This window comes from Macrosteles quadrilineatus, unplaced genomic scaffold (genome assembly GCF_028750875.1).
Source record: "Macrosteles quadrilineatus isolate MER2022 unplaced genomic scaffold, UCM_ALF_1.0 Scaffold_2__2_contigs__length_208266976, whole genome shotgun sequence".
Lineage (NCBI taxonomy): Eukaryota > Metazoa > Arthropoda > Insecta > Hemiptera > Cicadellidae > Macrosteles > Macrosteles quadrilineatus.
The window spans coordinates 146,077,843-146,104,918 of record NW_026542595.1 but is presented as its reverse complement, the minus strand read 5'-3'; the positions used below and the strand labels follow the sequence as shown (position 1 = coordinate 146,104,918).

General features: G+C 33.6%; 2 protein-coding genes across 4 annotated transcripts in view; both read right to left on the bottom strand.

Moving 5' to 3' along the window:
- Nucleotides 1–384: 384 nt before the first annotated feature.
- LOC128987237 (cytochrome P450 4C1-like) lies at nucleotides 385–12,673 on the bottom strand. 2 transcript variants are annotated; one of them, XM_054407988.1, is made up of 13 exons: nucleotides 12,536–12,673; nucleotides 11,844–11,886; nucleotides 9,899–10,091; nucleotides 6,575–6,693; nucleotides 6,241–6,331; nucleotides 5,841–6,026; nucleotides 5,325–5,400; nucleotides 4,832–4,971; nucleotides 3,246–3,355; nucleotides 2,909–2,977; nucleotides 1,930–2,098; nucleotides 1,094–1,273; nucleotides 385–598 (listed from the first exon to the last, which is right to left on the bottom strand). In XM_054407988.1, the coding sequence occupies exons 2-13, from the start codon at nucleotides 11,874–11,876 to the stop codon at nucleotides 435–437; spliced, it is 1,530 nt and encodes a 509-aa protein (XP_054263963.1). In that variant the 5' UTR covers nucleotides 11,877–11,886; nucleotides 12,536–12,673; the 3' UTR covers nucleotides 385–434. The 2 variants fall into 2 exon arrangements, with proteins under 2 accessions (XP_054263963.1, XP_054263964.1); XM_054407989.1 differs by lacking the exon at nucleotides 11,844–11,886.
- Nucleotides 12,674–17,084: 4,411 nt separating this feature from the next.
- Nucleotides 17,085–27,076, bottom strand: part of LOC128987667 (cytochrome P450 4C1-like) — a 26,664-nt gene continuing 16,672 nt past the window's right edge. For both annotated transcript variants that reach the window (XM_054408641.1, XM_054408642.1), the window contains exons 5-13: nucleotides 26,653–26,743; nucleotides 26,263–26,448; nucleotides 26,046–26,121; nucleotides 25,310–25,449; nucleotides 22,732–22,841; nucleotides 22,107–22,175; nucleotides 20,801–20,969; nucleotides 17,686–17,865; nucleotides 17,085–17,310 (exon numbers count right to left, since the gene is read on the bottom strand). In XM_054408641.1, the coding sequence (XP_054264616.1) occupies nucleotides 17,147–17,310; nucleotides 17,686–17,865; nucleotides 20,801–20,969; nucleotides 22,107–22,175; nucleotides 22,732–22,841; nucleotides 25,310–25,449; nucleotides 26,046–26,121; nucleotides 26,263–26,448; nucleotides 26,653–26,743 (1,185 nt within the window). In that variant the 3' untranslated portion in view covers nucleotides 17,085–17,146. The remainder of the gene's footprint in view (nucleotides 17,311–17,685; nucleotides 17,866–20,800; nucleotides 20,970–22,106; nucleotides 22,176–22,731; nucleotides 22,842–25,309; nucleotides 25,450–26,045; nucleotides 26,122–26,262; nucleotides 26,449–26,652; nucleotides 26,744–27,076) is intronic.

Here is a 27,076-nt window from a genome sequence, read left to right as displayed (position 1 = left end):
CTATCAAACACTATTATTTTTTGGGTATCACTTATTGTTTGTCTTAATGGCTCAGGAAATAGTATATAATAACAAGAGTAGAAAGTAAGTCATTACATATTTGAGACCATATGTTTGAAGTGCAAAATTTATCAAAATAAATAATTATCAACTTATCTAGGTTGAGTATGTATCATAGAACAAACCAGAAGTTACAAATGACTGTACTTTTTTAACACTTCAATGGCCATATAACATTGGTTTTTCAGCATGAATAGCTGATGAGTGGTATATCTCAATCAAACAGGCAATCCATAATGTCATAGCTCATACAAGCCTGCTGAGCTGTTCAGTTGATGATTAATACTTAGATCTAAATATCTCACAGTAAAACACTTTGAAAACTTTAATGTATTTAAAGCCATTTCTAAAATAAACAGTTATTGATTTTGGATTTATTTATTTCTTCTCTCTAAGCTTATTTTGTAGCCGTCAATAGATCTGAGAGCAATTGCAAAAAAGTATCTTAGATCTGAAAGATTATCTCTCGCATGCACCTTATATTTTCTCAATATGTAAGCCAACATTATCTTCATAGAGATCATTGCATACTGCTTTCCTGAAAAAAATGCAACATATATAGAGACAGTAATATTTTACTTAAATTTAATTAAGGTTCAATTCAGTATAAAAAATAAATATATACAATCCTAATATTTTGTGTTAACAATAACAAATGTATACTCACTCTAAAGTAGGCTAATTTTGCCATGCTATGAGGAGTTTTATACAATTTTTTTATGCATACATTTTTAGTTCTATATAAAAATTATTGAGTGATAGAACATTTTAATCATAGCCCCGCCAGTTTTTAAATAAAGTTTTTGTTAGTGTGCGATCCGTGTTTGTAGGACAAATCATCACATCATCCCTAATGAAGAGGATTGACCATGCGTCTGAGTGAACTTGATTATCAAGAGCTTCGAAACCAAGGTATCTCATCAACTACTGCTATAAATGACTTGGCGATATACAAGATAAATTATCCTATTTATTAAAAAAATAAATAGGACTAAACTAAAATAGTAAACTATATTTTCATGTTATAACTTACCTATACAGTTTCGTGGACCACCACTGAATGGTAGGAATGAATATGGATGCCTTTTTGCTGAGTTTTCTGGAGTGAACCGTTCTGGTTTGAACTCATAAGGATCTGGGTAAACCTCAGGGTCAAAATGAAGTCCTATAACACTCACCATCACACTAGCTCCCTTTGGAATGGTGTGTTCAGCTGTAAAAAATTAAACATATTATCTAATTGATTTCTGTGATTTCCATTTTAAACTTAATAACTCACTGATAAGGCCACAAAATTAGCGCATTAAATGCTGGAAATGCTAGCGTAAAAATGTTATTTATGTTTGCATTTTTTTAAGTAATTAAATTTTTACAATAGGTTTAATACCACCATAATGTTTTTAAACGCTAAGGTCACTGTACAACCTTTTTTCAATCGTCATGGCTCTAAATTTGATCTAATTAATAATTTAGTAACGAGTAATTTTAAGTATACACTTGAAGTTGTTTATCATATTGCAAATACCTTCAAAGTTCAGCAATGCCCAATTGATACCATGATTATTTCAAGCTAATCAGGTTCCCAAAAATATGGTAGCTAGGCTGAGATCCATAGTCAAAAATGTAGGTACATACAATGAATTCAAATGTAGGGTACTTTAACAACAAAACAGATTCCTGCCATGTTATCTATCGATAAATTACTTACTCTGGGCAATCTGATTATTATATTTGACTACCTTTTGTTTGCTAAGAAGGGGGGGAGGGGTTGGAGGGGTGCTTTTTGTTCACTGGATTTTTTTACTCTTAAGAGTCTTTCAGAACAAAATATCTTTCCTATAAATTCAACACAAAAATGATTTAACATACTCAATTTTATATCTTCACTGAACGTCCTTATAAAGGCGACGACGATCGTTGATAGTCTTAAACTCTCTTTGATAACTTGATCCAGGAATTGCAAAGAATTTACATCTTCAATTGTAATATCTTGATTATCTGAACTCAGCAAACTGGTAATCTCGTTGTACAGTTTATCCTGAAATATTAAAATATATGAGTTTCTTCAATGTAGATAGAAGAAATTCTTAGAAGTACTGTAGGATAAGGCTAAATCAGCTGATACAGGACAGTGTTGAAATACTTACTGCATTAAATGTACTATAGTCTAATAGCATAACCTTACATTTCTTCTACTATACTATGTAAAACTTGGTACCTTCGTCAAGCTAAAAGTTTGAATAGTACAAAAAGTGGTATCATCAATCCAACTCAAATAAAAGTTATTGGACTGTATGGGGATAGCATAAGTGTAAGTATTTAACAGAATTGATCTAAGGTCAGCACATTTTATTCAAAAACATCTCTGTCTTAATCATTCATGTGTTTCTTAAGCAATCGTCAAGTGAAGGATGGACCCCTACAAAGTAGTACCGGTACTGAAACTTTAAAAACCCATGCCCAATTAAAGCTTCTATAAACTTATAAGATTTCTCTGTATGAATCCACAATTACTTAGGCCAGTTCCGTACTAGTGTTTCATAAGCAATAGTCAAGCAATCTATAAACAAGCACTGAAACTTTCAAAGCCCATGGACAAAGCTTCTATAATCTTCTATGCAGGGGTGACTGAATAACAATTAGTTAGCACCAGTAATGAATACAGCCAATGTAGTTTTAATGTGGATTTGCAAGCAATGCATCCCTAATTCACCATAAAGATGATGTTTTAATTGCCATCTTTATTGATTTGTTTCCAAGTACCTTTCATGTTTCATATAAAAAAATATTTCATTTTAGTGAAAAAATCCCTAAATTTTGTTTTGACTCCCTGGTATCAATATAATACCTGAATTTTCGGATGAGTTCCAAGCAGAAGCAGACAGTAGCTAACGCCTAGAGTTGTTGTGTCACTTCCCTGAAATAAAAAAAAGTTGAGTTTTTTTACTTATACAAAAAAAATGACATTTTTCTATTTGTGATGCCCCCGTCTGTATAAATAAATAGACCTCTGTTTGTACGAGATGAAGTTGAACTACTGGTTGGAACACTTAATTTAGAATGGAGTGAGATAATTTTTGTAGTTTATTTGTTATTGAAGTAAGTCAGCCATTCCTTTAGCGAGGACAGTTTGAATATAATCATTTTGTAAATTAATAAACAGCATAAGATTAAAACAAACTCACTGTTGCAAGGATGGTCTTCATTTCAGCATGCAAGTCGACTTCAGAGAATGTATTGTGCTCTTTTATGATGTTACTGTATGCTTCTGGCACTGTCAAAAGCTCACCATTTTCTGAAATTGTTCCAAGGTATAATTTTAGATCTCAAGGATTATTTTTCTTTTTAACTGTTAAAAAGTATGCAGATCTTCTTTCTAAGTATGTTAACTAAAGTATCACGTATATCTAAAAGAAGTGTGATATTAAAATTATACAAGTTTTTAGTCAATAGCTTTATATCCATACAGAGTATTGAGTAACACATAACCTAAATGTACTGGCCGACTTTGATATTACTGTAATATACTTACCCAAAGCAATGTTTAACCCTATTTTTCACAAGTTAAATTGATTCAGACCTTGGAAGTTAGATTGTAAGACACAATATATAGCACATTTTATAGATGTAGTGGCTTTAGTTGCAACCTTCCTTAGGGTAAAAACTCAATATAAAAAACCTTTGTGTTCACAGTAATAAACTAATTACATACATCCTGAAAATATATTTGCTGATATAAAAAAGAGGGTGATGCTAAACATGAGGAACATTTGGAAAGTAAGTTCTGTTTCCAAAATTGTTTGCAGTAGCGTTGCGATCCCAGTTCAGCACATGCATGGCAGTTACTCTGTGTTTATAGTTGTCGTGCACTTTGTAGCGCTTGCTTGTAATGGCTGCGTAAATTGAGAATCCTGCCAATTGGAAAATTCAATTGCTGATTTGTTTTCTTAATGCAAAAAATGTCAAAACAATTGACATTCCCGAAAAATCTATGAGGAATATGGAGAAAATGTGATGGGTGATTCAATGATGAGAAGATAAGTTCGACAGTTCAAAGAAGGGCAAGATACAGTCCATGATGAGTAACGAAGTGTTGTTGGGAATGATGAACTAGCTGCTTCTTACAGTTGAGAAGATTAAAGAACACTGTAATTTTGTGATTAGTGCTCTTGCACTTTGCGCTCGTTGGGTACCTAAAACCCTTACCGAACGGCACAAAAACCACCGCATAATAAGCAATGACAATACATAATAAGCGCCGAGGAATGCTCACAAAAGGAGTGGTTTTCATTCCCGACAATGCCGACCATATTCAAATGCAGGTCTTTGGTTAGGACGTGTTTGACCATCCTTTGACCAACCTCGCTCCGAGCAGTTTTAATTTGTTTCTGCATCTGTTGTCTTTTCTTGGCAGTCAGCGGTTAAACAGCATTGAAGATCTGAAAGAATGTGTTACCTCGTGGTAGACTATACTGTAGGCCTACAAGTAGCATTCTACCTGGCGGGTATACTCAAACTTGTACCACCATATGAAAAATACCTGGAAAATCACGGGATTTATATACAAAAATAGTGTATGGGTTTTAGATTTTTTTAAAGTAAATTTCTGTAGTATATATCTGCACTGGAACTTACTTTCAGAACGTACCTTACAGTATTACTAAATTAAAATTCAAACACTAAACAAAAAGAGAAACAATAAATTACCTGCTACGAACTAATTGTGATATTTCTAACTAGGTTAAATTATCAGTATAAAGAATTCATATACCAATTACTTTCATTGGTTTATTAATAAACTGATCCCACATGTTCTCTAGTTCCTGTAGTTTATTTTTGTAGAGGTAGTAGAAAACGTGATCACTCCACAGCCATGGACGGAATGCTCTCTCTGAAGTAAACTGACATATTCTATAAACAAAGTTTCCAGTTTGAATCAAAATAGGTTTTTGGATGCAATAAAAACTCTATGCTGGAAAAGGGTAGATTTTCCATATAACAAAATGGTAAGGATCACTGGATCTTTGAAAGCAAACTCTAGAAACAAATCAATGCTTGGGTCAAGACCTTAAGTAAATGGCCCTTTTAGTTACCTCATCACTCTTCTAGATCATAAGAAGCTTTACACTGAAAACTCAATCGTTAACATCGGTTAAATATGACAGGTGGCAAAGGGATGTTACCCAGAAAACCCTTATCTTATTAAATTAAGTTGGTAGATGTTCAAATGATACCATTTCTAACTATAACTTAAAAGTGCTTACTTAAAAACGATCATATTTCCAAGATTAAAATCTTTGCTGTCCATCTTGTTCTGACCTTCAAGGCCAAATAAAATACCTGGAAATATATTTTGTAATCAGTGGTCTAATATTATGAAATTTAAAACCAAACAATAGCACAATTTGAATCCTGTCAGCTACATAAATACATGATACTGTACACAATTATTCTTCCATAACAGTAGTAAAAGCCCAATGATCAAGGACAGCTGGGCCCAGTTTCGAACCATATGTTTTGACTTTTTGCCGACATTTACCGATGGCTCCCAGCTTTGCTGAACATGGTACAGTACAGTAATATCATTTACAATGCATTAAATATTTTCTTTGGCTTTTGGACCAATGAATGTTGGATTAGCGGGATTTTACTATACAACCCAGTGACACCAAGTTTTAGTGTAATGACCAAATATTTAAACCTGCTCTGTGAGAATTACTGGTATGGTAATGCATATGTGATACTTAATCTGTAGAAAACATGTTAATTAAGATACTTACTACAAACAGAGGATACAGATGCCTTCAGCAAAGAGTCAAACACATCAAACACCTTCCCATCATCATGACTAGCTAAATCCTCCACCAGCTGTTGACTGGAGCGATTAAACACTCTTGTTAGGTAATTGAGGTTTTGACGATGGAATATAGGGTTCATATTGCGTCTGCTTATCTTCCACTTAGCACCTGTTTCAAAGAATTCTGTTTTAAAACTATAGTGTAGGCTACTTGTTAGTTGTTGACCAGAGGAAAATAACTGTACAAGTAAGGTATGTTTCATTAGCTAATTAATATTTCGAAAACTTCAATATTTTCAATTCGTATTTTGGTATTGCATTAATTTAGAATGTTAATCAATCCAGACTTAAAAGTAAATTGAAAGCAGCTTGTTCTTGTATACCTGGAGCAGTTATAAGACCATCACCAAAAGCAAATTGGGAAAATCTGTACTCTCGCCCCTTGTCTAGTGCCTTAGAACTGGTCAGTATTATCTGGAAACATTACATCATTACAAAAATATTATGTACTAATGTAGTAGATTTACTTGTACTATTTTGATAAGCACCCGATATAAATTGACGTAATTGTTGTGATCTGGTTACAAAAATATAATTTTGAGTGTGAGGTGTGAGGGTAACAGCTACAGATGTGCACATTTTTTTTAGAAAATAAACTACTCTTATATTTATAAATCTTAATTTTTAATCTATACATATTATTTGTAGGTTATTTACCTGAGCATCTTGTGGTTTCTGTACAAATATTACTGGTATGGGGCCAGCCCACATACAGAACAGGCTGTAGGGTTGCTTAGCTGCTGTTTTCATGGATATTGTTATGGCGTTTGTAAAATCTGCAAAAACACAATTAAAGTTAGTTAATAATATTTTTTCAGGAATTGTGTAAAACAAGCTGGCTATTATTATTGAGTGTATATCCAATCACCTCAGTGAAATTCACATGATAGTACCACAAAATAACAAGTATACAAGTCTACAGTATTGTGCAGAGTGCATGATTGTATTCGATAGTTCAAATAACATCAAATTAACTATCCTTACAAGGAAATAGTATATTTCATCACTAGGGCGTAAAGTGATTCTTTTAAACCTGAGCTTGTTTCGCCGTGGTAGGAAAATGAGGGATAGTTGAAAAGACACCTTTTGCCTTGTGATGAACTATATTTTTCATCATATTGCCCCATTATTTGAGCAAACTAGTAAGAAAATAAAATACTTTTCATGTAAAAATAACCTCTCATAACGACTTACAACTTGTTTTCAATTTTGCTGATGCAATCCAGCAGCTGTTTAGTAAGTTTTTCAATAGTTTTCTCTTTTACGATTGCAACAATAAGCTACAAGCGATTAAAATAACCTATTCATACTTTTGATACAAGCGATTGTTTATAATCATAGTTTACAGCTGACTTATTATACTTTTTATTCCCTATGGACAAAAATATACTTTATAGGTCGGCCGTTTAGAAAACGACCTGCGCGAAATTTTTAGCGCATGTAGGGGAGGTAACGGAGAGGGAGGGTACGTTTCCCCTCTCCGCCAATGGCCTTTTTCACAAGGTGTGTGGATAGTGACGTCACGTGCAAGCTGAACGTGTTTTATTTCACTAAATCATATGTTATCTTGTAATTTCCCAAAGACTTTAGAATGACAATCATTTCGAGTTAGCATTGAATATACAACACTATTAAGCGTTTTATATCCAATGTAGTGTTGTATTCAATATTGAATATAGTCATAGTGTTATACAGTACAGGGTGCGGCAAAAAACCGAACCATTTTCTGCAGAGCACTGAAGTTCCGTTGCGTATAACAATAATGCGGTGGGTTACTAACTTTAGAACAACGGCTTCTGCGTTGAAAAGGAAGCTGAAAGGCCGACCAAAGTCAGACCGGATGCCAGACAACGAACATTCGACAGAGTTCGTACTGCTGTGGAAAACAGTCCTCGCAGGCCCAACCGAAAACAGATTGAAACGGATTTAAGGCTTGCCGAAAATGTCTGACTGCTCAGTTACACGAATTTTGAGGTTAATTTTCATCCCTACAGATTAGTTAGAATAATTATCTGTTTAATGGTGTTATCCACACAGATAATCACGACGGAACCTCTCCATGCCGAATTAATAAATAAAAGCAAGGAACTGCCACTGAGTTGCAACATAGACTAAGCAAAACAAGTAGACTCCTCATCCCATTTGTAAATATTGTAGCTTTGTTTTTCGTGTCTAGTTCATGTACGTCCACACCGATCGCTGGGGTGGACAACATTTTGTTTCTATTATTTTAGGGTTATTTTCTTGATTTGTGCTTTACTATATGGTTATATAACTAGAAGACCAGTTATTGTTTATGATTAAATCGTTTTATTTGGTTAAATGAGGTTTTAAATTACTGAAATAACAAGAAACAAAATGTAAACAAAACATAACCTCTACAGTTGGACTTACAGAACTAACAATAAAATACCCCCGCCGCGGCAAGCCTGCAGACTTAGCGAATTTCCATTTGCCCGATTGGACTTACACTAAAATGTCTCCTTAACAATATCACATTTATTCCCTATTTAAATAGAATTAGTTTAACGAGTAGGTTTGCTGAAACAAGGAAGGGTAAAAAATTGTGTTTTTTATGTAAAATGTTAAAAGGTACTGTAGTTTAGTAAGAAATTAATGTTTTTTCCAAATTTGATCAAAATTAGTTCATAAACAAGTAAACTACAACAGTTGACTTATTCTCAATAAGAATAACATGGGAAATTTTAAAATTACAACTTTTTTGAATTTTTCTCGTAACCGTTAGGCGCATAATAAAACTTCAATATACTAAATTATTTGTTTTTTAAGCTCTACAGAATGGTTTAGAAAGAAATTGTGAAATTTTGCGTTTTTAGGGTCAAAAATGGGAAAACCCTATTTTTACCCCATAAAACAGCCCATAAACGGACAATCATCACGAATCTCGCCGCGATTAAGATATAGCCGCAATCACAAAGAGTCATGGAAGCTGAGATAATCGCAGGAGATTATCGCAGATGTTGCCACGATTGTGTAAGACGCAAATAACGCGACTGCAATTAGCCTATAATGGTGTTGCCACCATCGCAAGTAACGATCACACATCTTAGTGACGGCCTTTTAGTGAATTTCCTACATGGGGTAAGTTATAAGCTATCACCGTAGTACCATTGACTAGTACTCATGGTAATACCTCTGGACCCGGGATGGCAAGGCGTATAAAAGAAGGTGTGTGCACGCACATCCCCCACTCCTCCAATCAGCCAATCAAGTATTTACTGCTTTACTGTTTTTCGGTTAAATAGTAGTGTTATATTGTATAACACTACTACAGTATATTCATTCAATGTTGAATACAACGCTATTTTGGATATATAAAACTAAATAATAGTGTTATATATTCAATGCTGATTCCTAATGATTGTCATTCAAAAGTCTTTGGAAAATTATAAGAAAACATATGATTTGGTAAAATAAAATGTAAAATAAAATAAAGGGTGGTGGTGGAGTGGGGGAAGAGCCATATTCTGTCTCACTCCCACAGCTCGGTATCTCTCTCTCGCACCAATGCTACGAGGAGGACGCTTTCTAAGCGGCTGACCTATAGACCCACAATGCATGTATAAAAAAAAATGCTTTGCTACAGTATGACAAAAAATATTTTATAATGTTGATAAAACAGCCTCCATTAAACTGTGTCTATGGATTACTTTCAATAATCCTAATAATTATTAGAATTAACAGGTAAATCAATTTTTTTAATGGAGGCAAGGTATTCCCATGACAGTTGTTTTAACATCACTTAGTAAAATGTTTCAATTTAGTGCTGCACTTAAGGCTTTCCGCTTGGAGTTAGTAATTTTTCTTGTTTTGTTTTTGGTATTTTTGTGTACTAACCAACTTATAACTCAAGGATCAATTTGACTACAATCTCTTTCAAATTATACCTACTGACTATCATGTGTTTTCTTTGTAAAATAAAACTATAGTAGCAGACTAAAATTAGATAATCCTCATTACCTTCACCAGTATATGTTGGTACCCATATTTTTGAATGTGGGTTGTACCAAGTGCCCAAAATCATGTTACACGGAATGGGTATTGGTAGTTTAGAAGCAACATTGAGAATCTTTCTGTTTCTCCTTTGGTATAACTTCCATTGAATTGTAATAAATATCATCAAAGACAAAGGAACTAGTACAATCCACTGGGCCTAGAACAGAGCATGTGTTGGAATTATACCCTGTTTGTTCAGGGATTGAGGCTGGTCAAAGGGTCGGCCATATGTACACACATGCAGGCTTCACCCACACAAGGGCAAGAGATAGGACGGTCCATTGAGAGTTTGTGTCCGTTAGTCGCATCTCTCGCAAATAATGAAGACCAAGCTCCAGTCGCAATCTGAGGGCAAGCAAAGGTATAAGTAAAAAATTCAGGTGTTAAGCTTTAGGAAGAGAAAGTCAAACCTCTGCTCCATTACCCACATGAAGCCTCAGTCAGATTTGATGACAGGGACCTTCCTAAGCTCAAGATACCAGATAGCTGTAGTGCCGAAAGTATCCAAAAACTGCTGCAGAGAAGTGTTCTTTGTTCATGCTCACATAGTAAAGAAATGTCAGTGCCTTGCTCATTAGCAAACTAATTCAACAACGTTTTGGCTTGGGCTGTCTTTCTTTTCTGCATTTTGACCTAAAGGACATTTATAATTTTCTTGTCAATGATCGGATCTTCTCTAGGGCATATTTGTAGGCAACTACAGCGACATAATCACATTGTCTTCCAAACCAGATTTTGTGCGCAGGACGGATGAGGATTCCACTGTAATGCGTTTGCTGACCCTGTGGTCCTGCCCGCCATAAATACTTAAGTTTTCAAATTTCCTGAATAAAAAACAAATCCAAAAATTAAACACCAAATTGGCTAAAGAACAATGTCCATGAAAACTGGCAACATACATAGCAATATAGCACAGGGTAAGTAAACATTAATTAGATTATCAGTTGATTTAAGGAACTGCATTGAGTAGCTAAAGAAAATTTAAAAGCCTGAAAAACACAGTAAGATATTTAAGATTGATAAATCAACCTAATTAATGACCACACCGCCAAACAACATCTGTGCTGGGATATTATCAAGAATGACAATTTTTTTATGTTAGTGACTCATTGAGATTCACTTTGTATTTAGATTTACAAGAACGGCTTATAGCAGGCTATAAGTTAATTTTACCATGCTAGATATGTTTTATTTTTTAAGGGAGTGCTCTACCTGTTCGCTGCACACTAATGCAAGGGTTTAGGATCACCGTAATTGTCGGCTTAGCTCTTAACCTATTGATAATATATTTATGTTAATTTACTCGTTTCTTATTTTTGTGGACTTGTATTGTTTTAAATTGTCGGTAATAGTAGAATTATTTTAAGTGGGAAGTGACTGGTAAATAGCTCAAAATAAGCTTTTTCTAAAGTATTTTACATATAGAAATGAATTTTTAGAAGAAAATCAAAACGATTGAGTCATAAATTTGAATCTAAGGAGTAAGAAACCCTCTTCAGATTAGGATTTTTAAAAGTTAACTGAGTAATTTGAGAGGACTTAAACGTCTGCAAGCGTTTCTTGCAGCGCTGTTCAGCTGCGCAACATAGCTATTGAAGCCCGAGCTGAGGTAGAGCGCACCCTTAAACTCAGCTCTTCTATATCCTTGCAGGCCTGCTACCTTCTCCAATAGCATCTAGAATCTTCTATTTTTTATCATTAAAATATTTTGCCTGTGGTTTGAAAATTGAAATCATTAAATACCCTATATACACCTAAAACAAGAGTCAAAATGTGTGTTTTTTCTGTCTCACAAATAAGAGGACTCCCTGGAATAATGGGGTTCGCAGGGTTTAATACTGAATTAGAGGGACATAAAACATTAATTTTGCAAAATATATCATTAATTTTCAAACATATTTATACTCACCAAAGTTATGTCTTTTACAATTTTCAAATCCATCTCCCAAAACCTACAACAAAGAAATTATATTTCTCGAACAAATCATTATTGCTAAATGACTCAAGAGGTACTTTTTAATAAAAAAAAACAAAGGGATTTTTGAAGGAGTTTTACTAGTTGACCATTTGAAACCAATAACATTAAGTGGGTTTAATTGGTTAAACCTTTTACATCGGGACGAAATATCAACGTTATGTTTTTCGGTTTGTGTTTCTATTTGTCCTTGGACTCTAATATCTCAAGTAAGCTAGAAGAACTATATTCCTTAAAAACATCCTTACTAACCAACATAGGCTTTCTTTTATGATACTTTACTTGGACATTTTGTTCCTTTATATTTTTGGGAAACTACTCATTTAGTAGTAGCACTATGAAACTACCTTGGCACAATCTTTGGACAGCTTTGTTTGGAAAACAAAACATTAAAACATGTTTTACATACTGGTTCAGTATAGTTAAACAATACTAGTGCAAACTGGGGCATAATCGGGAATTGGACTCATCTATTCTATTTCTCTATTCTATGGACCCGTTATGAATGTCCTTGATTATCAGCTTAATAAATTCCATTCATTTAACATTCATAATCGCCTTAAGATATGCAAAATGGTGTGTCGAGCTTTGTTGTAATCTAATCTAGTAATAGTATTACTACTTACCTTAAATATTGTAAAATCCAATAAATGTTTAATTTCTGTGTTAAAAAAACATTTCACTACATCACATTGTAGTTTTTGTTACTATGATCACAATTTGTTTATTTCACACTGCCACATCCCATTTCAGTGTTGTATTGGGGAGGTAGTTCCAGAACCTTATCACACACATAATATACTGAAGATATTTATCATTTATGTAAACATGGCAAGTGTGCTTGCAGTTATTGAACTTTGAGTACAATAATTCAAAATGTAACTACACTACTGGTACATATCAAAATAATTATAGACAGTAATGTATACATTATTCTTATAATTATTTGACAAATATATTGAATAATATCTATCTAATATTGTTGGAAGACACTTATTTTACTTGTATACTTTTGTTATAATTTGTTTCAGTGATCGATTAAAAAAAAAATGAGGTGCCGGAACTGTAACCTATTTAATGTTACTAGAGGTCGTCCAGTGGTCGAAACTCGACCAAAAATATGTAATGTACTGACTTATGTTAATGTTTCACCCCACACTGTAAATAAAACATGTGATTGGAGTTTCTTCCATTTGTTTTGATTTTATTTTTATATTTCGTTGTTATTTTGTCACCAGCATGGCAACGCATAAGATCCATGTTAATTTTTTCAAATTTTTAAACTCATTTTTTGCGCTTATCTTTGAGCCTATTTAAATTTATAAAGGGATTCTGCACACCTACAGGAAAATAGCTTTCTAACGGTATGCGTAGATTTTCCCTACGATGCACACGAGCTGAGAAAAAAGGTTTTAAAGAAACATGCTTGCTTATTAATATATAGATAGATTACTACCTATTTATGTACTGTTTATGCCAATATTTTTATTTTTCCGGAGAAAAAAGAGATGTACCGGAATGCCGTTCCACCAAGCTCTGCCGTAAATCGAGCACTGGTTCAGTTATTCACTGAGCAAAATGTTCTCAGTAAACGTAACGAGATATATTGCTTTGTTGGTGTTTTATTGTTTTTATGGTGTTTTATGGTTCTGTAGACTGTAATTGTGACCCTTAGCTAGCAGTTGAGTATTTTGCCGAGTCAATCACTTCACCTGTGGGCTTGTGGGGCTTTGCCTGCTGGAGTTTGAACTTCTACACCAATGGCTTCTGTAAAGTGTCCAACACAGATAGAAGAACTCATTCTGCTGAGGGAGCCCATCTCTCCTGAGTCTTATGCATTTTATTTTAATTAACACTAGTAAAGTGGTGCTTGCAATCATGGTTATTGAACTATAAAAAAAATCAGTTAGTTGACTATAACTAAACCACTATGTCTGCCTAGCCTACATCTTTCTCACTAATTCTTACAATCTCAAATCAGCAGAGAGTTTTCCACAAAAAATTGAGTAGAGATAAGAAAAAAAACTGTATGCGCTTTCTTAATTTTGTTTACAATTGCTCCATGGTACATGATGGTCATGCACCATGGATCACAACCTCATGTCATGTACCTAGGGTCAATAGCTTATGTTGGCTACCTTGGCTATAAAGGTAATGTTAACTGAGTAGAACAATTTTTCCAAAAAGTGAAACACTTTTTTCCTCTAAGAACATTTTAAAACTCTTTGCACAATGAAACTTATAACGTTTTGTTCACAACTGACCAAACAAAATTAGTGTGCAAGACTGGTCTTCAAAAGTTATTTATTGTCGGGACCACGTAAGTTTGCAGTTGAGGGAGGAGCCTATTTACCATATGGGTTTGAATGAACCAATGAGAACCGTGCGGTGTTGCCAAATCTGTTACTACCAGCTGATTTTAATATATTGCTTAGTATATTTTAATTAGTGTTGTCAACGGGCGATGTGGCAACGTCGCACTAGCCTTATCTTGTGATTGGCTGCCACCAACTGCAAACTTACGTGGTCCCGACAAAAATATTGTACTTAAAAAAATATACTAGAAAACTAAATGGTGCCATTTCTTGAGTAATCTACTGTACAAATTTTAGGTTAAATCCAAACAAGATGTAGATTGGTACCAGAACTTACAATTTAGGTTAGACACAGACATAGCATGCCTTCATCCATTAACTACAACCCCTTTATTTCTTAACTAGCTGTTGTACCCGTGCTTTGCAACGGGAAGAGGACACAAAATAGAAATTAATCTTTACATCTGTTGCATATAATAGTTACACATCCGCCAACGCTTTTAGAAACAAAATTCAACTTTTATGGCCTTAATAGGAACGTTTAAGTTATGACTTTTAAATCTGGTACCGGTAAGTAGTGGATACCATTATTTTGGTTTTGATTAATTTTAAGTCTTGTGTAGGTTGATATGAGAAAAACTGACCAAATGTTTGAATAAAACTTTGACATACATGATTTACCTTCATCTACCTTTTACATATCACATATCTTTTAATTTATTATTAACATTTAAAATTTCAATTTTGAAGTTGCAAAAATACTAATTATCAAATTTAAATGAACATTTTTTTAAATTTCACTCTTCTTTATATTACATCACAAATCCTTCCGTCTTCAGTTTCTTCACTCACAATAAATCATTAGCTCTAAGTCAGCTGTTATAAAGTTTAGAAATATTGCTGTGCCTTATCAATACAGTCTTTTGAAATATTGAAGAAACTATATCTATAGGTACTATAAACAATTTTAAACAAATAATTTAGCATTAAAGACAGCAGACAAAACTAATATGATTATCAAAGCATCAAGGACTAAGAAATGTAATAGCAAATACAGTATATGTTTCATTGCATCTCTGATTATACTCTACAAAAATATCAACAAACAACTTAATATACAAACAAGTTCTTTTAATCAGTTCCATCGTCCATTGCCTTACAATAACTTAATTTACCTACATATACATATAAAAAACAATGTGATGTGCAAGTTATGTTAAGTTAATCTAACACATGTTAAGCAGTTACAATTTATTTAAAGTAGCCTTCAAATTCATACAAAACATCTATACATTGTAATTTTCATACTGTTTCCATGAAAACATATCAATAACATTATTTTCATAACTTAGACGCTTTAAAAAATCCAAAGCAGAGCCGGAGTTGATACAGCAACGGTTATAGAATCAGTTTTTTTTCTATAATCATTGACATAGTTTTAGAATAAATAATCCATGATAAAAGGTTAGATTAAAATAAACCTACCTCATAGTTATGGCAAATATTATATTTAATTTCTTTGTATCAGCTGTCTGAAATTGTGAAATATGCAGTTTAGCAGTTCTTGTTTACATTTAAATGTCAAAGCAAATGTAAACAAACATTGTTAGTGTTCTCGTTCTCATTGCAGCCATGGAGATCAATCAATATTTACTTTTAAAATGTTCACCTCAGAACATTTGAAGCCAAAGGGGCAAAGCCTACGGTCAGTATCGAAATGTGAATAGTCCTATAAGGGTCCTTGGTATGGTAGCTATATGTTTGTAAAATTTAAGCCCAGTTGGTTCAGTAGTTTTTGCACCTATTAGTAACACACATACAGACAGACACCATTAGATTTTTATATAATAGTATAGATTGGTAGCAGATTCAGCACGCTAAAACTAAACCTTCATCAATTCATTCATCCCCTAATTAATTCTCATCAACTAGCTACAAATGTGGGTATACTGAACAATAGCTGGTCTATTTCAAGACGTATGAAACATTACTCTTGAGTCGATCACTATAAGGTGTGAAAAACTGTTTACTTACTGCCCAACTGAAGGTGATAAAATACTCTCTACAGGCTGGAACTGATTTCATACACTAAAGCAATTTCTAGTGCAGCCACTAAGCACCACTTACTTATATGTGGCAGCATATGTTAGAAATATTAACAGTGATCCGAGTACACTGTCATCAAGGTAGAATTTTCTCCTCTACTATACTATCAGTACTTGTTGGATTAGGTAGTAAAGATATCCACGTTTTTTATATTGGACTGATTAGCTATTTTCACATACAATATGTAATTTAAGTTCCATGATGCTAACTACAAAGCTACAAATCACCCACTATTAAACCATTATATTAAATATATAGATTTGCATAAATCTTGCCTAATGCATATGGCAAGCTTTGAAATGACACCGTAGAAATAATGCTCTAAATCACACACTCCTTAGGGTACATTACTAATTGGAGCTTAAAGCATTTAATTGTGAGAAACAACAAAATAAAATGTGAACTGTACCAAAATAACCATACGGTACTAACAGAGAGTCAAATTGTACTGTGAATTACACTTAGCTTAGAAAGCAAATCTCAACTGAACTGAGATAGATTTGTATTGTTTGCTTACTTATTTATTCAACAAGAAACTAAAAAAAGTTGGTACTTGTTGGAGGGAATTAAATTTCCAAGCAAATGGCATCTTTTTAAAGCTGAATCGCTAACTCAATGGAGTTTACTGCATTAATATACAGTTTTTTAGGTTGGGATGTGTGGGTTTCAGGTGGTTTTTGGTGAAAAAATAATTTTTAGTTGGTCAAATACTTATATCAAATCTATAGACTAAAAATCGGTGGAATAAGTAAAACACTTTGAAAGTTTAGATTTATTAAACACTATTTTATGAAAGACAACAATAGTACTTTGGATTTATTGTTTTCTTCTCTCCAAGCTTATATTATAACCGTCGATGGATCTGAGAGATATTGTAAAAAAATATCTTAAATCTAAAAGATTATCTTTCGCATGTACCTTATATTTTCTCAATATGTAAGCCAACATTATCTTCATAGAGATCATTGCATACTGCTTTCCTGAAAACAACACATATTCACAGTGATATTTTACTTAAATGCAAGGTTCCTCACATTACATAAAGTTCACTTGTATCAACAACTACAACTTAAATCACTGAAGTATGATAACTCTGTCATGCTATTTTCAGTTTTTTTTTATTTGTAGCAAATGCTAAATGGAAATTTTACTTTTAGCATAGGCAAAAGACAATATTTTACTGAGATAAATCCATTTCAATTTGAAACTTGTATTAAAATTCACATTTGAAACAATTTACTAAACTACTAAAAATATCTTCAATAAATTGAAACATTTTTAACTTTCAGTACAATAATGTTGATGTACTAGATGTGAACTGTTAATTTTCATGTCGTTTGAATTCTGTAACTTACCAATACAGTTACGTGGACCACCACTGAATGGTAGGAATGAATATGGGTGTCTTTTTGCTGAGTTTTCTGGAGTGAACCGTTCTGGTTTGAACTCGTAAGGATCTGGGTAAACCTCAGGGTCGAAGTGAAGTCCTATAACACTCACCATCACACTAGCTCCCTTTGGAATGGTGTGTTCAGCTGTAAAAATTAAATATCTTGAAACATTACAAGGTTTTCAAATTCCTTTAAATTTAAGTTTAAAAATATCGCTTGGAAAGTCATATTGAGGAGTTTCAATCTTGAGATTGACTGCAATTGGAAACTTTGCAATCCCAATATTGGCATTTACTTTCAGACATTAAGAACTTATTCAGAAGAAGCTTTTATCACAAAGTGAACATCCCTAATATCAATTTTGTTTGTAAGTAATAATATGAGTAGACAAACGGTTTCAAATTACATTTAGAATATCAATAATGGAACATAAAATAAAGTATTTTCAGTTATTCTCCGGAGGTAATTCATCCCAGCTAAGTATATTTGTTTTCCTACAGTTACCTAACTATGTACATGTTCTCTCACTGATTTGAGAAAGCAAAGTGGCCAATTCGCTCATCAGTGAGACAATGTTAACATTGTCTCACTCTAATTACTTTGTCTCACTCCAGATTTGCAACGTGAAGGCACGAAATAGTGAGCGCGTAACATGCAGGCAACGTCGTATGCGTGCGAAATACGTTGGCAGCACTGGCTGTAAATCAGCTGGTCAGCTGTTGTACTGTTGTATTTGTCACTTCACATTAAATGTTATATTAAAAGTTCACTTCTGTGTAAAAATAGGTTATGTTTCTTCACAAATTTATTTGTTTTATGGTAACTGTAGGAAAAGTATAATGTGCAACTCGTGTTCAAAGTACAATTGCCTCACTCGAGAAAACATTCCTCACTCGCCTACGGCTCGTGAGTAAGGATTTCTCTCGAGTGAGTCAATTGCTCACTTTTCTCACTAGTTGCACAAATAACTATTATTTTTCTTATGAAGGGATTGGAATTTCCGTGCGCTATCTTCCCATGATATATTTTTTGCCTTGCATTCAGTTGCATCTTGTCTGTTGTTATGCATGTTATGGCCAGCCGCACATTCGTTTATATTCACAGGGTCGTAAACAGAATCTATCAGGCCCCTGGCAGCCCTCACCAGAGTGGCCCCTCTACTCTGATTCTTCGTTTGCTAGAGATTAGGGGGTTTATAAGTACACAAGGGTTGCTCCAACTTGATGAACTCAACCCTTGTTGATGATCCAACTCTTGATTGATGAATAGACCTGAAGCTAGGAGACTAACCAATAAATAATTCCATATTTCATAATAATATTATTATTATTATCATTTGAGATGGGACACCACCTAGGTGTGTATTTTAATCGAAATATGAGTGAAGGGTGTAGAATGGAGTGTGATGCCCTTATTCATTATTCAGGGTAAGCAGGCCAGACTTTTTTACTTCAGGTATTGTCGAAATGTTTACCTCAAAAATCAGGTCTGATAAAATTTGGGTTGCTTTGGAAAATATTCATTGTTAAATTATTGCAATTGGTCTCAAATGTTTCTAGAATTGTAGAATGCGACTTGAAATTGAAAAAAATTAAATCATCCTCGGTCACAATGGAATCGTGAGCTTCCCCTTTGGTCGCGGTGAAATTGTCATCATCTTCCGTGACCGCGGAGGAATAGAGAACGTCTCCTATGTTCTCGGCGAAATGGTGAGCATCTTCCACAATCGCGAAGACATGCTTTATGTCTCCTGTAATTACAACTAAATCCCTTTTATGTCACTTTCGCCTCCCAAGGTCGCAACTAATTCGTGGACATCTCCTGCGTTTGTGGAGAAATCGTGATCGTTTACTACAGCTACGACATCATCATTATCTTCCCGTGATCACAAGAAATCATGAATATTTTTTGGACGGATTCTATGTTATTGCTTTCCACACAAGCATAACTCTACACCTATTCTCCATAGCAGAGCAAAGCTTGCACTACCACTTCAAAGCACTCCAGACTGAATTTACAGCAAATTTACCTACTCTCTTTTTTACCTTAGGATGATCATTCCAAGAAAGATAACTCCTAAGTACTTGTACTCTATCATATTTTTTAATAGGACAAGGTTTTAAGTCAGCATATTTTTCATAGATTTTCATTTCACCTAATTACTTAGCAAGATTTTATCAAATTATTTTTATTTATAATTTATTTATTATTTTTGTTATTTTTTGGTATGAAAAAATGTAAGACAGCATTCATTTTATAGTTTTCATTTAATTTATTGAACTGTTTATAAAGATTTTAACAGATTTTAAAATATTTTATGATAGGGTTTAAAGAGAGTATTTTTCATAATTTTAATTTCACTTAATTACTTAGCAAGGATTTAAATCATTTTAAAATATTTGTTAATATAAGGTTTGAAAACTGCATTCATTTCATACTTTTTACTTTATGTTACTACTTAGCAATATTTTTACAAATTTTAAAATAGGCTATATTTTTTTAAATAGATAAGTTTTAGAGACAGTATACTTTTCATAATTTGAAATATATCACCTAAAAAAAATTTAATTATTTTTAAAAGAAAAAAATCTTTAAAATTGTATTTTTCACTTATTTTTTAATGTGTTAAGTTTTGAGTTGTATTTAGGCTATGTTAAGTTGTATGTATGTTAAATTGTTAAGTTTTTCAAAATCAAATATATCATTATAAAAGAGATATTAATAGATTATTTCCTGTTTGAGAAATTCGCTAAAAGGTAGCATTCTTCTTTGAAATTTATGGACGAGTATTGGAAAATTGCGTATTTTGCACTAAACTGTATACTTTTAGAAATATTTGTTAAAAAATTACAAAACCAAAATACTACAACATTTTTTAAACTTTAACCACCCTATTCCCCAAACCAGACACTCAAAATGGTGTAACTTCTTACCACACATTAGGGGGGGCCATACCGAACAGTTTGGAGTCAAAAGTTAGCTTTCACTTTGGATGATGAGGTTTAGGTCTAATTGCACCGTAGGCTACTATTATATAGTCAGTTGCAAAGTAAACAAAAAAGTACAAAGATAGACATACTCAATTTTATATCATCACTAAAAGTCCTTTTAAAGGCAATGACGATTGTTGATAGTCTCAAGCTCTCTTTGATGACTTGGTCCAGGAATGGCAACGAATTCACATCTTCAATCGTAATATCTTCATCATCTGAGTTCAGCAAACTAGTTATCTCATTGTAGAGTCTATCCTGAAATGATAATATTAAATTTACTGAAATTCGTCACTATATGTGTTGATTAGTAAGGTTGAAGTTTTAAACGTTAGTAAAGTTTGTTAAGATAGTGAATTTAAGTTTAAGTAAAATAGGTCTAAGAAAGTTGTATGTTTCTTAAATCTTTTGTACCCAATAGAAGTGAAGGACTTTTAGTTTTTACCGTTCCCCAGGAGTGTGCCAAAGGCATGGATATGTAGCAGCTGATTGATTTTTTTACTTATAGTTGTTACGATTGTAGAAAAATAAAACTCTATGTAAAACTCCTAAAGCTGGGTTTTCCTAGACGCGGAGTCGGCCAGCGGAGAGCGGACAACGGAGAGCGGAATTGAAATTAACATGGCATTCCGCTCCGCTGCTAGGAAAACAGTAACATTAAATTGCCTAAGACAAGCTGAGTCCGCTCTCCGTTGTCCGCTCTCCGCTGGCCGACTCCGCGTCTAGGAAAACCCAGCTTAACTCACTATATCTTAACAAACTGTACTAATGTTTCAAACTTAACCTTACTATTCAACAATGTGAGATAACATTTGATAGGAGAAATAATCAGAAACACAGTTTTATAAAAACATTAAAATTGAACAGAAAGTCTGAATACCGTATGGGACTCTTTTTATAAATAATCATGCTGCTTGTTTACCTTTGAATGCCTTTGCTACTTCTGCATAAGCTAGTAAGTATGGTCATTTATAGTGGCGAGTGACTTGCACATTTGTTTTGTACAGTAAGCCTGTCTAAAAAAAACGGTTTAATTTAATTTAAATTACGTTTTTGGTAGTGGTGGGGAGGTTTTCTGTCTCCCTCGCACTACCTTTCATGCTCATTGACACAATCACTACCTAACTTTTATTTAGTTAATTATTATATTATATTATATTGCTGGGGCGCTACAAATCGCAGTCGATTCTTCGCCTCGTAGATCAGCCTTATTTAGTTAATGGTTTTTAAAATTCAAATAAACCTAACAAAACCTTAATTTTCCCTCTCGAATAATCTTTAGTCCTAGACCCCTTTTACCTACATGAATGAGGCAATAATACCCATTGATTTTTTTCTTTTATATAAATGTTTAATATGAATTTAGCTATACCTTTCCTAATATCAAAATAATACCTGTATTTCTGGATGAGTTCCAAGCAGGAGTAGACAGGAGCTAACCCCTAGAGTTGTTGTGTCACTTCCCTGTAAAACGGGAAGTTATTTAATTTGCTTTATTTCTAAAAAATGGATGAATGTTTGTTTAACTTCTTAGTCAAACATATTGAAGCAAGAGTAGTATATGATAGTTATTTTTGTAACTAATCCATACATTTTCAATTAAAATTTATCAAAGCATATTTGTTCCTTGCAATGAGCCCCAAGACACTGACTACTAAGCTGGCAGTAATATAATGTATAGCAAGTATTGATACATTATCTGTGTGTTTGAAGTGTTTTAGGACTTTTTAATTTATATATCTATCTATTTGACATATTTTGTACTAACTGTACTATGTCAAGCTAGTATTATGATGTGAAAAAAAACAATCAATGAACTTTTAGAGACAGGGACAACAAACCACTTGGGTGTGTATTATATAAGTCAAGTGTGAATACTGCGAAAGTGTATAAGTGTAAGTGAGATGATCTGTGTAGCTTTGTTGCTGACTAAGACACTGTTCCCTTAGTCAGGACATCTTGTATCTAATTGTTACGCATTTTTATATCAAAATACCAAGTAAGATAAAAACAAACTTACTGTCGCAAGCACAGTCTTCATTTCAGCATGCATATCCTCCTCGGAAAATAAACTATGCTCTTTTAAGATGTTGCTGTATGCTTCTGGTAATGTCATTAGACCTTCATTTCCTAAAAATATTCCAAAGTATATTACCTAGATTTCTAATACGATTTTTAAAATTATTTTAAATGTCAAGCGATTTGCAGATCCTCTTAGTTATAGTTAGTAAGCCGAACAACGATTATTTTAAAAAGCTATGAATTATATAGCTACGCATGAAACATAAAGTTACTATGACACCTAAACTAAAGTATGATATAGCTTGGTATAATATCAAAAATATATATGCGACATAAATTGAGTTCACAACAAACCATTCGGAGAAATATCTTGAAAGTAGATCTAAAAAGAAGTGTGATAATATATTAAATATTATATTTTCAAAGCTTTAAAACTGTGTATATCGCCTGACACAGTAATTACAAAAGTAATTTCTAAGCTGGTATAGTAATTTTAAGTATCCAAGTTATCCTAACAAGTGAAAAGCTTTAAAATGTATCTTTAAAAAGTATGGACATTGTAATACGCTTTTTGACTCTAAGTCTCATTTAACTTAGATGTAAAATTTTATTTTGATAAAATTCTGTAGGATAAAATGGTATTTAACAAACAACTAAAAAAACAAATTGGTTCTGTATGGAATATGATTGTAGATTTTTCTAGTATCAAATTTTATGTGTTTACGTCTGGGACATAGACAATTTTAGTTATCATTTTTTGTTTGATAGCTAACTTATTTTTATTTCGTATTTTTCATATAAAAAAGGATTTAAATTAACATACCTTGCCATTTTAAATGCATACATAAAGAGTTGGTTTTAGATTTCTGGTGAAGGTGAAAATAGTCCTAAGAGGGGATTTTTAGCAAGTACACACTTACATGATCTCTGAGGGACCCCATAGAGTACCTCCTTTAAGTGGACAAGGAGTAAACAGTTAACATTTGCATGATATACTATCAAGCAGAATTCTATAGGTGTGACTTTAGTTAGTAAACTCAATGGATGAACCTTGCTGACCCTATCTATTTAGTTTGGATAGTGAATTGGGTCGGAACAACATAATTTTTAATCTAAATTTAAACCCTTAAACTTAACATTTTTTCATTACTGATTGTGTGGCTGTCACTTAGCTTTAATTGAAGAATATTGGTTTAATTTCAGACCATGGCTCTCAACCAAATTCATTAATTTTTACAATTGTGCTGTCAAGTTAATTAGAGTTCACTTACGTTCTTCAAACAAGCAGTACTGCGACCTACATAAAAATTGAAAGTATAGGTATTTGTGCTAAAGCAATTGGGCAAGTTAAAGCATTCCGGACGGGCGAAATCGTGACATAGAACGGGGAAAATTTTAGGAAAAAATAAAAATAAATTTCCTTATATGTGGTTTGTTATACAAGTATACATAAAATAAACACAATGGAACACTTCATACTGTCAAAATAATTGTTTACTTTTTTTAACTATACGGATATATCCGCTACCTGTCCGCGGATGAGTAGAAAAGCAGCGAATATATCCGCCACCCGTCTTTGAAGATATGACCATGATAACGTTAGGCAATAAATAAAGAACAATATATAAACAATAAATAAAGACAACGTAGTGTTGAGAGCGAAGCGTTGAGGGGTAGGAGCGTAGGAGAGGTACGTGGTGCGCGGGAGAGGGGGAAGCGCAGGAGAGGGGTAGGCGCGAGTGAGAGGGGGGAGTGTGGGAGAGAGGAGGGAGTGTGGGAGAGAGGGTGGAGTGTGGGAGAGAGGGGGGAGTGTGGTGGAGTGTGGTGGAGAGGAGGGAGTGTGGGAGAGAGGGGGGAGTGTGGGAGAGAGCGCAACCATGGAGAGAGTAGGGAAATGGCGCCTTGGTACCACAAAACATCTGGTTACTGCTGAAGCACCTGCCAGTCTGTCTGAAGAGAAGGCAAAGGATATATCCGCTTCCCGTCCGGAACATCAAATACCATAAGCGGATATATCCGCCACCCGTCCTTTATCGCCAAAGACTTAGGCGGATATATCCGTCACCCGTCCAGGAAGGGTTAATATATATAATAAATCAAATAAAGGACCAAAGTATGGAACCTTGTGGAACACCGTCTCTAACCCTGGCCCAGTTACAGTAATATTTTATTGAATTGCTTGTTACTATTGTGCATCAATTGTTTTGAATGAATAGGTAAGACTGTAATAACTCTAGAGCCATTCCCTCCAGGCCAATATTTTTTTATTTGACCATCAGTATAATAGTGACTCATGGTCCACACAGGGAAAAGCCCTGGATAGGTCATAGAAAACTCCTGCAGTCATTTTTGACTGATCCAAGGCATCATTGACGATAAAACTTTTTGTGTGTGCCCCTGGATTTTTTGCTATTACCATAATACTGAGTAAAACAATAATTGGTCTGTAGTTTTGACAATTACCATGTGCTATATGTGGGCCTTTTTAAAACTGGTTTAATTTAAGAAAATCAATAACGTACCCCAATTAACAGTATTTTTTCTAACTAGTTTACCAGTAATAAGAATGCATATACCCATTACTTTCATCGGTTTACTAATAAACTGAGTCCACATGTTCTCTAGTTCCTGCAGTTTATTTTTGTAGATGTAGTAGAAAGCTTGATCACTCCACAGCCATGGACGGAATGCTCTCTCTGATGTAATGTAACCTATTCTGTAAACAAAGATTTCAGTTTCAATCAAAATAGTATAAATATAGTGTAAGTCTTTGCTGGAGAAGGGTAATGTTTGAATGAATTTAAAGGTCAAGAGGATTTTGGTTTAAAAATGAATTGTACCTTATCATACCTATTTATTATGAATTACATATATTGCAGTAAAAATCCATTTTTGTGTGATACATTATAGTGTGAAGCTTGAAGATGAATTCGTAGGAACATTCAATTCGGTTTGTGTTAAAAAAGGATGATTGAGAATTTCCTTTTTAACCAGTGACAGAGACTCCAACCAGTCCTTAAAGTTAATTTTTAGAGTTTGTGATGTACTAGGCAAAACAAAAAGCTTGTTAAGGTGTTTTTTTTAACAGTTAGCATTCTAAGGGGGAGGGAGGTGGGAGGGGGTTGGTCATTCAATGGTGCTCAACCAGGATTGATGTTTTAATTCAAAACCATCAAAACTTACATTGTGAAAGCAGTGAAGAATAAAAATTAAGCTAAAATATTGACAAGGAACTTCCTGTCCAAAAGGCAAATCATAGCTTGATAAAATGTGAAACATTAAAAATTCACTTTCAAACTTAACATTGCTTACCTAAAAATGAGTGATGTTCCAAGGTCAACATCTTTGCCATCCATCTCCTTCTGACCTTCAAGGCCAAATAAAATGCCTGCAAATACACCTTAAAATTGAAAACTAATTTGGAATAGTATAAGTCTTGTTAATTATAGCAGATTTGTTTCTGAGAAAATAATTGTTTTTCAAACTGCATAACATTACATTAACATATTGCTAAACATATGATACTTACTGCAAACAGAGGATACAGATGCCTTCAGCAAAGAGTCAAACACATCAAACACCTTCCCATCATCATGACTACCTAAATCCTCCACCAGCTGTTGACTGGAGCGATTAAACACTCTTGTTAGGTAATTGAGGTTTTGGCGATGGAATATAGGATTCATATTGCGTCTGCTTATCTTCCACTTAGCACCTGTTTAAAAGAATCATGTCTTAAAATTATTTGTTATTTGTACCGGTACAACAAAGTTCAGTTTGATTAAGTTACACATAGGCAATAGTTATACATCGTAATAATACAGTATCTCTATGTTTCAGTAATTTTATGATTACCGCAACCACTGTAACATTTCTTAAACTAATACTAGTTTATTGAAAGATGCTTGTCGTTGCATACCTGGAGCAGTTATAAGGCCATCCCCAAAAGCAAATCGGGAAAATCTGTACTCTGGTCCCTTTTCTAGAGCCTTAGAACTGGTCAGTATTATCTGAAAACACCATGACTACTGTATATTCGACAATAAAATAATAGGTTTACCTATGCTTCGCAATTGGTCATGGCTCCTGAATGAAAAACGTTTGGTAGCTATTAAAGCTACTGTATTGCTGTAACAAACATACAAACAGACAACTATAACAAATTAATAGCTCGAGAATGAGATAAAATATGTTAAAACCATCCATTAGTTGTTGCTTAGAGTTATGATGCTGGAAATAAATGTTATTGTCACAATCTAATTTGGAAATATAGTAAATGTAAGCTGTAAATGAAAGTAGCTACAAGCATACATAATCTTAAAAACAATCTAGATTCATACATT

Bases quoted from the DNA above. Each gene is read 5' to 3' on its own strand.
- LOC128987237 (XM_054407988.1), bottom strand. From the start codon at position 11,876: ATGGATTTGAAAATTGTAAAAGACATAACTTTG. The intron at 6,694-9,898 runs GTAATGAGGATT...GTGTTTTTGCAG, and splicing joins ACCAACATATACTGGTGAAG to ATTTTACAAACGCCATAACA. The intron at 1,274-1,929 runs GTATGTTAAATC...AATTTTTTACAG, and splicing joins CAGTGAAGATATAAAATTGA to CTGAACACACCATTCCAAAG.